Source organism: Abramis brama (genome assembly GCF_963993115.1).
Source record: "Abramis brama genome assembly, chromosome: 16".
Lineage (NCBI taxonomy): Eukaryota > Metazoa > Chordata > Actinopteri > Cypriniformes > Leuciscidae > Abramis > Abramis brama.
Window position 1 is genome coordinate 27,447,504 of NC_139978.1, and position 12,688 is coordinate 27,460,191.

Genomic DNA, 12,688 nt, shown 5'->3' on the forward strand with positions numbered 1-12,688 from the left:
CAAGAGCAACTTCTGGACAAAGAAATATTTCAGAGCAGAGAATAATATGAAATATATATAAATATATAGCCTATATATTCACTATAGAAATGTATATGACTTTCAATGAATAAGATTTTATTCATATCAATGGCCTGGGGAAAAAAGAAAATAAAACTTTTTTCCACAACTTTTTCAAGAACATTCAAACTTTTATCAAAAGCCAGTGTACATGGTTTTGTTCTGTCATCTCTGAATTTAAATTAAGTTCTGGTTCTTCTGGATATCCACATGGTACCTTATCAGGATTGTTGAAGCCCGGCTTGCAGAATTGCTTGTAGTATTCCCAGTAGCTCTTATTGCGTCTATAGTTGTATTGCATGTCAATGTATGTGGCAAATCTATCTGGGCACTTGGATACACACAGCTGAGGTGAACAAGAGAGGAAACGAAACATCAGCTACAAATAAAACAAGGCATGTGCTAAAAAACAGAGCAATCTAGCTTAGAAATAATGACACATAGTTTGCAAAAGTATCCGTATTACCTGAGTTGTAGGGCACTGGAGGTTAATGAGGACTGTAGGATTGGCACATTGTAAAATATTGAAGTAAAATAATATGGCTTTATTTCTGTGGGGGAGAAACAGAAGGTGTTTCAATTGAGCTTTGAAACATGAATGTCTTTATAATATAATATAATATAATATAATATAATATAATATAATATAATATAATATAATATAATATAATATAGGGATGCACGATATATCGGCCACCATATCAGTATCGGCCGATATATGTTCATTTTCGATGTTATCGTTATTGGCGCGATAAGAAAATTGGGCCGATATATTAAAGCATATAAATAATGGATTATTTCCTTCCGCTGAGACACTTCAGATGTGCACAATTCACCATGATGGTTTTGAATTGCTTGAAATATGATTGGAATAACTGTAATAAAATTATAATGAGAACATTATAATTGTGTCCTTGGGACATGGCTTTTGATGGTGAGACTTTTGTTTTTGTAATCAGGCTCTCAAAAATTGTCTAAATATTTGGATTTAGATTCATCGGCCAATATCTCAGTTATTGGCTTTCAAATATAAAGAATGATCAGTTATCCTCCTCTCCGACTCATACTCACGCATTAGGAGTTTCCTGCTGTCCACAGAACTGCCCATAGCTGTCTGTCGGGTAGACCACTTTCCGGGGGTCTCCATGCATCCAAGCTTAAAAAACATAACACAAGCCATGTCATCTGAAACATGTTTCTCAAATAAGTTCACCAGAGTTGCATTTCAAACATCATGCATTTCAAATAATTGCTATAATTTAAAAAATATTTTATTTTGTACCAGCAACCTCAGTATTTTATGGCACTGACACTATACCCACTGTTCCTGTTGAGAATGAACAGGCACAAGCAAAGAGGACAAACAAGAAAAGATGCATGAAAAAACAAACTAAAAATAAAGTGAAACCCCATATTTAATTTAGAGCATAAGAAGCTCTTTATGTAATTTAACATGAGCGATTCAAATCCACAGTTAATCGAAAACACTGCAGCTCTGTGGAGAATGACTGTGCCCAATGATTTAATTCTCTCCACTTAAGTCTGCATGGAAAAGTGAATTTGAGCTTCAGGGGTCAAGGAATGTCACCTCAAGTCTAAAAGGGTCACATGACATGTCAGTGCACTTCAAAGGGCAACAGAAAAGCCAGTCGTATTAATTTAGCCTAGTCAGGATTAAACCAATAAGACATCAAAGAGGAGTGGAATGAGATCAGTGTGAGAAAGAAAATGCACTGGGAGAAACAGCAAACACTCCACAGACACAATATGTACAGAGACTAAAGAATTTGTATCATAATTTGAATGAAAAATTAACCTCAATTTCAGAACGTTTTGCTGTTTGGTTTGTCCAATTTACTATAACCACAGCAGCAGCACTCAAGCTGCTTGAATCCAGAAGAACTGCGGCTGGCAACGTCTCAAAGACGTTAGCAACTGTTGTCAGACTCCTTGTGCATACAAAAATATATATATATATATATATATATATATATATATATATATAAAGTACTGTGCAAAAGTCTTAGGAACGTTATTATTTTCACCAAAAAGATGGTTTTAAGCCAGTTATTTATATCTTTTGCTGCCGTGTGCCAGTAAAAAATATCAGTTTACATTATTTTACACATAAATACGTATAAAATAATTGTTTTAATTAAAAACAAAAACTATGTATTCCTGTGATGGCTAAAGCTAAAGTTTCAGGAGCCATTACTCCAGTCTTCAGTTTCACATGATCCCATTCCAAATTTCAAAAACGAAAACCTGTTTTAAAATTAGAAGTTGCATCCCAGATTTTCAATGCAAACTTTTGGGCGCCACTGTATATATTATATATATATATAACCCTGGCGGCATGTTTCCAAAACAGACAGATCTAACAGTCAGCAAGCTGTGAGTCTCCCAGAAACGGCACAAGAGAAGAGCCTCTGACAGTTTTAACCACAGATTCCACATTTAAACCATGAATGATGCACACAATCAAATGTCACAGTGAATGAATGGGTTCGTGTGAGTCCTCTTGCTTTTTTTGAGAATGGACTAAATGACTGTCCTTAAAAAACAGCCACAAACAGTGAGGGGAGTGTAGCTGAACATAATGACACCACATCAGGCTGCTGTTTAGGACTGACGATCCCCCGCCGCTTCTATTTGGCTGCTTAATAGCGCTGGATTCATGAGCCACATTATGCAACCCTCTCTGCTGAAGCGCACGTTAATGAGTGTAACTCACCCACTGTTCCCAGAACGACGTAACCGAGGATGACGATGACAAAGATCACACAGCAAAGCACGTCTGTGCAGCCCCTGCAGTGGGAATGTGAGAAAGAGAGAATGTGAGGACTGAATGAATAAATCACAGTATTTTTACATTCATACTAGCATTTCAATAATTATTTGAATAAGTTAATGAATTATATACAATTAATCAAATGTTGGTCAATAAAACTCTTATACATATTGTGAACCCTCAATCTATGAACAAAATAAAAAACTTCACCACCACAGTGTACAAAAATAAATAAATAACTAGGCTATATAAATACAGAGCATATACTGTATTTGCCATTGTTTTTTCCATGCTGACTGTAACGCCAACAGAACAGACTTGTGACCCATTTTTGAGTGCCAACCAACTAATTGAAAACAACTGGTCTATATAGCAGCTTTGCAGACTGAGAAAAGGAGGCTGAGGTCACAGCAGGGCAACTAACAGATTAACAGATGTGCTGAATCCCCATTCGCATATCATCCATCCTAAATAGTATAAAATTAATGTAAAGTAGTGCACAGGGCTGCTAATGTTAACTAAAAATAACTCAAAATTTGTTTTATGTTAACTGAAATAAAATATAATTAGATAAAAAACTTAAACTTGTTTCTTTAAACAAAAATGTGTTTTTATAGAATATTGCAGGATTTATTCCAAATGATTTATCCATGCATATTCTGATGACATGGTGGGACAGTCTCTCACTATGAGATCACTGCAACAGCAAACCACAACAATCCAATAAATTCCCGATGGACAAAATCAAGTCCCATCCTAAATTTTTTCATGTTCAAGATGTTTCACTCAGCTATATGTAACAATATGGAAGAAAAGACCATCACAACTTCCGTTTCATGCCAACTTTAAGTAATATTGAATTTGGTACACTTTATTTTGATGGTCCCTTTTGAACATTCTGTTGACTATAAGTAACTTTGCAACTACATGTCAACGTATTCTAACCCTAACGCTACCATTCTACTAATACTCTACTAACACTCTAATGAGAGTTAGTAGACATGTAGGTGGAACGTTACTTATAGTCAACAGAATGTGTTAAAGAGACCATTCAAATAAAGTGAAACCGTGAATTTTAAGCTAATGAGTTAGCTAGATGCTAATATAAACAATATGCTACAAGGAAGTCTGAAGAACTAAGACGCAACTTTATGTTGTGGTAACGTGTCCTAATAACACACACTCAAAAGAATGGACCACCAGTAAAGTACATGTAGTGCAGAGTATACATAAAGCTAACTGGGACATCCTAAGTTTTGTAGTAGTACTGACTCCACTACCAAATCTTACTAACTCACAGTAATGTGGAGGACAGCAGAAATGAGTGACGCGTCTGATGTGTAAACTACAAACCCATAGTTCCATTAGTATCGTCTGTAAAAGTGTTTCCTGAGCTATATTTATATTCTGCTCAACACAGACGGGAAGTGGGTGGTTGCGCCGGGCCTCTTTCACACAAAGGTGTGGAGTTGACGTGTTACTGGGAGTAAGTGACATTTAATGTAATGCAGCTTGGGTGATATTTTTGGTGATATTTTGTTAATGGACTTATGGAAAGTTGGCCAACTAAGAATCAGGAAAAAAAGCGTAGTCACTGGAAAAGTTACACAAATAATACCCATCATTACCCAAATTCTGTTATTTTTGTTTTATAAGTCTTCCTGCAACTCTTTTTCATATAATGAAAGGACACACACACAAAAAAATAAAAAAATAACACCATAAAAGTAGCTCATATGACTATATCACTACATTGCAAGTCATATGATCACTTTGTGTGAGGAACAAACCAAACATTAATCATGCCTTCCAGTGAGTCAATAATAATGTGAATGAATCATTCTGAGGTTGATTGAAACAAATTGTCTTTTTATCTTTTCAGAACAAATTGAAAAGAATTCGAATCAATCCGATGCAAACAATGATCCAAACGGTTCTCAATGATCCAGTCGCAGCAGTCATGTGCACTGGAGGAGAAGGTTATCAAATGTTCCTCACACAAAACGATCTTAAAGTGCACCATTTTACTTTTTTAGGTATTACCTTTCATGTAGTGTGTAATATAGCCGTTTATGAATGTAAAAGGTCTACAATTTCTCTGCAAGTTATTGTCTCCCAAAAGAAAGAACCCGATTCTGAACTGCCTGAAATGAGTCGTCAGTAATTCCAGTCTTACTTCCTGCACAGATCTATGTTTGTAACAAATTTGTATGCTGCTCGTCCTCCTGCTGTTGACATGTCAAGAAGACGCTTTTTTCCGTGCTGTGAAAGAAAATCCACTTTGCATGCATTTCCAAATGAAGATGACTCAGGCTCAAACTGATACGGTAAAACCAACGCCATCGTTCCTAAGCGTATAAATATCTGCTGCTGTCTGTCGTTAATGTTAATCAAACAACAAAACACAGCTTTAACAAAAATCTACTTGCATTTAATTTATACAGTGAACACTGTATACAGCCAACAGTGTTATTTTACACATTTTACATTTCTGTACCAGAATACAACTGTTAGACCATACTTTATTTGTTATTTTGTTCTACTGTATTTATCTATGCTTGTAATTTATGTGTTTTTATTTTATTACTGACTGTTCACTTGTCTTTTATAATGTTTGAACCTCATAAGTCAGGCTAGTAGGTTTTGCTGTGGTGTCGAAGTAGTAAGCGTTCTTTATGTAATAAATGGAAAGCAAAGTTACATCTTTTCCACCCCTTTTTTTGGCTGATCCGAACATTTTTACGATCCGTGACTCAAAAAACAGAATATGATCCGAACCATGTGATCTGTTGCACCCGTACTTTGAATATAGTGCAAGAGTCATATGGACTTTTATGGCGTTTTTGTAGCTAGGTACGTGATCACTAAACTGCTGTTGTATAGAATAATCTGTGTAAAAAAAAAAAATATATATATATATATATATATATATATATATATATATATATATATATATATATCACACATTATCATACATTCTTCTTTTTGTGCTTCACCGGAAAAAAAGTAAAAAAAAAAAAAAAAAATCGAATAAAAAAAAATTACTTTATCATGTTATTACTGAGCCACTACTATAAACAATTGGGTCAGCTGTGACATGGAATGCACCACACCTGATCACAGCAAACAAAGCACAGCAAAGCTCCACATGCTGTACTAACCCAACAGAGCTTAAGCGTTTTACATCAGTCAGCCCTAATTAGCAGTAGCCAGGCTTTACAAATATGCACTAAGCACAGGAAAACCCTATTATAGAAACACGCTGAGCTGCACACTTTGTATTGAGAGCAACAAAATTAAAATGAAACCCATGGCTTGTTGTCCAATAATAGCAGAATTACATCACAATCTGCTGAATCTTATTTAGCATGCATGTTAATTATGCATAGCGACCCAAGACATTTGAGCAACAGTCATTGATTTCTCTGCTCCGGTGGGGTGAAAGCTGTTCTGTCCGCTATCACTGCTGAACTAACCATTGATCCACCAGCAGCTCTGGATTAGAGCAGCGGAGCGACAGGTCCATGAATGAAGTCAATATTTTTTATCAATAACAGGCACGTGCAAATCAGGGATAGAGAAAAGGACAACATTTTTAGGGTGTGCATGTGTGTTTGTGACCTAGCTGTGGTTTTGAGGGCATTATTTCTGCTAAATATTTCAATATTTCAAGTTAGCTAAATGTGAAAAAAAACTCCTTTGTAGAGGTCTTAAAAGTAAAAATGATTCATAAAAGACTAAATAATGGCTTTATTCACTTCTATAAATAGCAAAAGTATTTTAGGGTTACTTTTGATGTCCGGTTGTAAGCTTATAGTAGGAAGTCAATAATAGGAAGTATATAAGAAGTGAATACGAAGTCACCATTTAGATATGTAAGCATTTGTTCTATGTATAAAACTGTTAGTAGTTGTTCTTATATTGTTCATTAAGGGAAAAAAAATATATATATAATTTAATATTTTAACACACATACATATACATATATATATACATACATACATACATATACGTACATACATACATATATACGTACATATACATACATACATATACATATATATATATATATATATATATATATATATATATATATATATATATATTAAAATATAACATTTTAAATGCATACATATACACATTATATATACCAATACTGAATAATAAGTATCCGTGTACATGAAGTGACATATGAAGTGATAAATGCTCAAATAGCCTTAATAAAATCCAAAAAGCATAAAAAAGAAACAAGATGTACTCTACCTATTGTGAACTGGTCCTGTGAATGTGGGGTCAAATTTGTGTGGCTCCCCTGTAACACAAGAGCAAGGTGTCAAAATCACATTTAAATGGTGAAAATAACGATTGCGAAACCTCAAGCACCCCAAAAGCCTTTAATCTTTTTGCTATTCTCATCAGGAAGCTTGAACCATGTATAGGCTTATGACCAGGTCAAAGAGCAAACAAACCAACAGATCAAGCAAACATTGAAACAATGTAAAACAATGCTCATCTTGTCATCACCCTGTTAGTTAAAAAAAAAAAAGCACTCGATCAAGTAGCCAAGGTCTGAATATCCCCACAATGCCTTAGGAGTGCCATAACAAAGCACAGGCAAACAAAAGCATGTACCTCCCACAGTTTGAAACACAGCAGATGCCGCTACTTTTGAGACAAAGCAAAGTATTTGCAATAAGTTCCTACCCAATTCTGCTTTGTAGTATCCTCCTTTTGGTTCAGTCATGTTCACTGTTCTCTGAGCGAAGACACTGTGTTTATATAATGTTACTGTGTGCGTGTCACTTCCTATAAGGAATGACGCGGTATCTTCTCATCTTTTTTTGCGATTGGTTAATCATTACACACTGAGCTGTGTTTGCGAGAAGAGGTGGAGGCTGGTGGGCGTTTTCATCGCTTCCATCTGCCTCTCTCTCACACCATCCACTCTCTACTCCTTCACTCATTCCTTATCCTCTTTCCCTCTCTCTCTCTCTCTCTCGCACGCTCACAAAGGAAACAGCACTGGTGTCTCGCAGCTCAGATTGGCAGCATGATGCATCCACTGACACACCAAACACAATGAGACAACAGCATGGCAGCCACCTGCTCATAGCTTTGCACACACACAGACTCAAAGTGGAGCTTGTACATCGCCAAACATACCATCACATCTGTTCAGTGGAATTACGAACACAATTAGTTAATAGAATGAATAGACTAAAGCAGGTTTTGACAGAACAAACATGTAGGTCTGCTAGTATCTGTGCCAGTATAACTGAACAAGCTGAGTGTACAGACGTCAGGCGTCACATATGATGATAGATGCCTAGGCAGCCCGAGTTTGGGCATCAGGCAATGATGCCATCCTGCAAGACGAAGATTAGCTGGTTTAAACTGGTCTTCAGCTGATCTGAAAAGTCCCCAAAACCCCTCTAAAACCAGCCAAAAGACCAGCAAACCAGAGTGGTTTAAGCAGTTTTTGTCATGTTTATGATGGTATCAGTGGCAGATATGAGTAGAGAGAAAGACATACTAGCAATCATTTTCATAATTGATTACTCTTGAGTCTGGCAATTATTCAGTTAATTGGGAATTTTTTTTTAATAGTATTTCATTTGTTTTATTCCATCAATGTGTAAATCAAAGTTGGTTTATGATAGTATGCTATACATTGTGTGGAAAAATATTTATAACGAAATGTTAAATACACTATAATTTACATATTTTCCCGCTATCAATATGTATTTTTGTGCTTAAAATTTAGTTTTTCTTCCTAAAATAGCCAAATTGACTAATTCAGTTTTCAAATATTGAATATTTCTCTTCATGAATAGTTCCATCATATTTTATTGTCCTGCTGAGTTTCAGTCAAAGGCAGGAGAGATCCTCTATTTGGAATCACATTTCCCAAAACACTGACACCACCAAAAGGTTAATTAGTAAAAATCTTAGCATAAATTAGTAAAAAACAATTATGCATACTCACTGTATTCATTATCAATAGACAAACATTTCAAAGAGGCTTCTGATTGATTCAGTCTGTGGAAATTTAGGCTAGATGGCAAAATAACAGCTCTGTTAAAGGGGTGGTATAATGCCCTTTTCACAAGATGTAAAATAAGTCTCTGATGTCCCCAGAGTGTGTATGTGAAGTTTTAGCTCAAAATACCCCACAGATATTTTATTTTAATGTAGCATGTTAAAATTGTCACTTTTTGAGAGTGAGCAAAAACGCACAATTTTGTGCCTGTCCCTTTAAATGCAAATGAGCTTGCTGTACCTCTAGCTTTATTTCCTATACTTATCTTTGCCATCATGCAAGTTTTTCGAGTGAAGTTTTTATGCAGACACACAAAGATTTTCCAGAGATTATTGCAGTTGAGGTTTGTGGTTTATTTCAGTAAATAGTACAAACAGATGAACATACCGGTTGATTTCTTATCTTGTTTCCAGTTGTTTGCGTATATTCTGATCTATGGACTCTAATCCGTGGTCTATGATCTGTGCTCTGTGGTCTGGTGAGAACTGTGTGTGCTCCCCCTACCCGTGGCTCCCACTTCCTGTCACCTATGCCCCCTACAACCATGTGCATCTAATCACTGTCACCCAGTGTCCAAAATACTAATATAAATAGATCTAAACAAAATAAAATATTACACCAACAATAAACATAAATGGCTCCTACAGAGCTGCTGCTCCCGACACAGAGGGCGGAGCTTCAAGAGCTCCTGTCCTTTTACCTCACACAGACAAGCACTGAAATTTTCAAAAACTTTTAGCCTTTTATGTTCAAACCGGAGTCAGAAAGATGGAGAGACTCAAGAAGAAGTGACAACATGTAGAATGCAACAGGACATTTCTGAATGGTTAGGCTAGTTGAGGAATTTAGGTAGCTTATGTGTAGTTATCTTCTAGTCATTTATTAGTATATTCTGTCTTGATAATCTATAAATTGTGTTCCATGATGTCACTAACCCGGGAGGAATGTCGTGTAGTCCCTATACCAGCCGTTTGCTGTAGTCCTTAAAAAGCAATTTCTTGAAAATATTTCCCTTTGCTTTGAACTTACGTCGTAACTTAACAGATGTTGTTTATGTTGAAACTGCAACATTACACACTAACTAAAATTAGAAAAGTGAAATCATCAACCACCCCTTTAACACATCTCAGAGAAACCACAGAAGATCTTTCACATTCACACAACCACCACCATTTGCAAAAACATTCTGGACCTCTTGACCTTGACAAAGGAGAAGAAAGTACAATGCACACCAGATTTTGGATGAGCTCCAATAAGCAGTAGTCAGCGCCACTTTTTGGTCTCTATTATCACAAGGGCTGAACTACATCCTGAGCTTTTAACAATGTGAATTTAAGAAAAGTCCACTCCTTCCAAACTACTGACTTAGGGCTGGGGCGATATGACTGAACTCTAACATCAGAATAGGAGTCATTTTATTTCATGACAACGTTATCATGATATATCCAGTTATCTGTTATCCAGTAATTTTTGCTGGAAATTAAGTTTGTTATAAAAACTAATACTAGGTTTCCTCAATGTACAGTAAAAAGTAAAGAATTAATAGGACAAATAAATATAGAAAAAATAAATAAAGTGTGCTTTTTCAGTTTAGGTATAAGAGAAGTAAAAATACAAAAATAAAAACACAAAGTTAATTAAGAAAGAACTTGACTGCCAAGTGTGCTTGACCAAACAAGAAATTTACCTCGGTACTGAAGCTTCCAATACACACATATAAATATAACAAGACACATAATAACATTTAAGAATAACATTTAGCCTATAAGAAAGTATAAAGACAAAGATAGGTTTAGTCAGAATAAACATTTACAGATAATGAACATTTACAGTATTGTGAATAATAATATGAATAAAGAGAGTGATGGACAAAAAAGAGACCAAAAGAGACAATGAGAAAGATAAAGAGATATAAAGACTACAGGCAGGCTTGGGAGAAAGAAAGATGAACAGAGAGAGAGAGAGAGAGGGGAATGAGAAATTGATAAGACACTGCGGTCTGGTCACGCAGCAGTGGACAAACAGGCCAGGACATCAGGAAAATGCCCCTGAGGTATTATGGGGGAAAAAAATGTCAGCATTGCTTGCCCTGTCACATGCGGTGTCCCGTCTGACTTTAGGTTTCAGAAGTTTGAACGCTCTAAATATGTGCCCCTCAAATACAAGACAATTAAATGTCTAAAATATTTGGGAAAAAAGCTCTCTACTTATCCTCAGAATTTAGGGGGAAAGTGTTTCATTAGGATAAGTAGAGAATAAATGAAAGCTTTCTACAAAATGTCAGCTCAAATAACTGAAGGACAGATTTACTGGTCTTATCTAACTGCTGAATACAAAATACAACAACCACCAGATCCATCAAGCAGTTACAATGTTGTTCAATTGACTCAAATTGACTGTAACGAGAAGAATGGCAATAAACTTGACTCGGCTAACAGGCCGTCCCCTGAGACACATCTCACATCACAGCAGATCAACAGCTTATCCCCACTTCTCCGTCTCATTTATAATCAGCCCGAAAACAGACTGAATGTTTCGTTTTAAACAGTGTATATACACACAGGTCCTGGTCATAAAATTAGAATATCATCAAAAAGTTGATTTATTTCAAGAATTCAACTTAACAGGTGAAACTAATATATTATATGGACTCATTACATGCAAAGTGAGATATTTCAAGCCTTTATTTGTTATAATTTTGATGATTATGGCTTACAGCTTCTGAAACCCACAAAATCAAAATCCCAGGAAATTAGAATATTACATGAAATCACACAGTAATACCATGGTCATTGAACCAGGTTTTGGTTCTTTTGGCAGTGTGGGTAGGTACAAATCCTGCTGGAAAAAATAAATAAATAAAAAATAAATATATATATATTTTATTTATATTTATATATAAATTGTATTTATATTTATATATATATATATATATATATATATATATATATATATATATATATATATATATATATATATTTATATATATATATATATATATATATATATATATATATATATATATATATATATATATATATATATATATATATACATACACATACACACACTGTATACATGTATATATATATACAGTGAGGAAAATAAGTATTTGAACACCCTGCTATTTTGCAAGTTCTCCCACTTGGAAATCATGGAGGGGTCTGAAATTGTCATCGTAGGTGCGTGTCCTCTGTGAGAGACATAATCTAAAAAAAAAATCCAGAAATCACAATGTATGATTTTTTAACTATTTATTTGTATGATACAGCTGCAAACAAGTATTTGAACACCTGTCTATCAGCTAGAATTGTGACCCTCAAAGACCTGTTAGTCTGCCTTTAAAATGTCCACCTCCACTCCATTTATTATCCTAAATTAGATGCACCTGTTTGAGGTCGTTAGCTGCATAAAGACACCTGTCCACCCCATACAATCAGTAAGAATCCAACTACTAACATGGCCAAGACCAAAGAGCTGTCCAAAGACACTAGAGACAAAATTGTACACCTCCACAAGGTTGGAAAGGGCTACGGGGAAATTGCCAAGCAGCTTGGTGAAAAAAGGTCCACTGTTGGAGCAATCATTAGAAAATGGAAGAAGCTAAACATAACTGTCAATCTCCCTCGGACTGGGGCTCCATGCAAGATCTCACCTCGTGGGGTCTCAATGATCCTAAGAAAGGTGAGAAATCAGCCCAGAACTACACGGGAGGAGCTGGTCAATGACCTGAAAAGAGCTGAGACCACCGTTTCCAAGGTTACTGTTGGTAATACACTAAGACGTCATGGTTTGAA

General features: G+C 35.4%; 1 protein-coding gene across 8 annotated transcripts in view; it reads right to left on the reverse strand.

Moving 5' to 3' along the window:
- The window catches only part of slc44a5b (solute carrier family 44 member 5b), a 38,610-nt gene that overhangs the window by 18,465 nt on the left and 7,457 nt on the right, over positions 1-12,688 (reverse strand). For 4 of the 8 annotated variants that reach the window (XM_084086390.1, XM_084086386.1, XM_084086392.1 and 1 more), the window contains exons 2-6: positions 7,115-7,163; positions 2,795-2,868; positions 1,132-1,216; positions 527-611; positions 278-406 (exon numbers count right to left, since the gene is read on the reverse strand). In XM_084086390.1, coding sequence (XP_083942516.1) covers positions 278-406; positions 527-611; positions 1,132-1,216; positions 2,795-2,868; positions 7,115-7,163 — 422 coding nt within the window. Of the gene's footprint in view, positions 1-277; positions 407-526; positions 612-1,131; positions 1,217-2,794; positions 2,869-7,114; positions 7,164-7,555; positions 7,795-12,688 lie in introns of those variants that run through there. The other 4 variants (XM_084086385.1, XM_084086389.1, XM_084086391.1 and 1 more) reach the window with 4 other exon arrangements.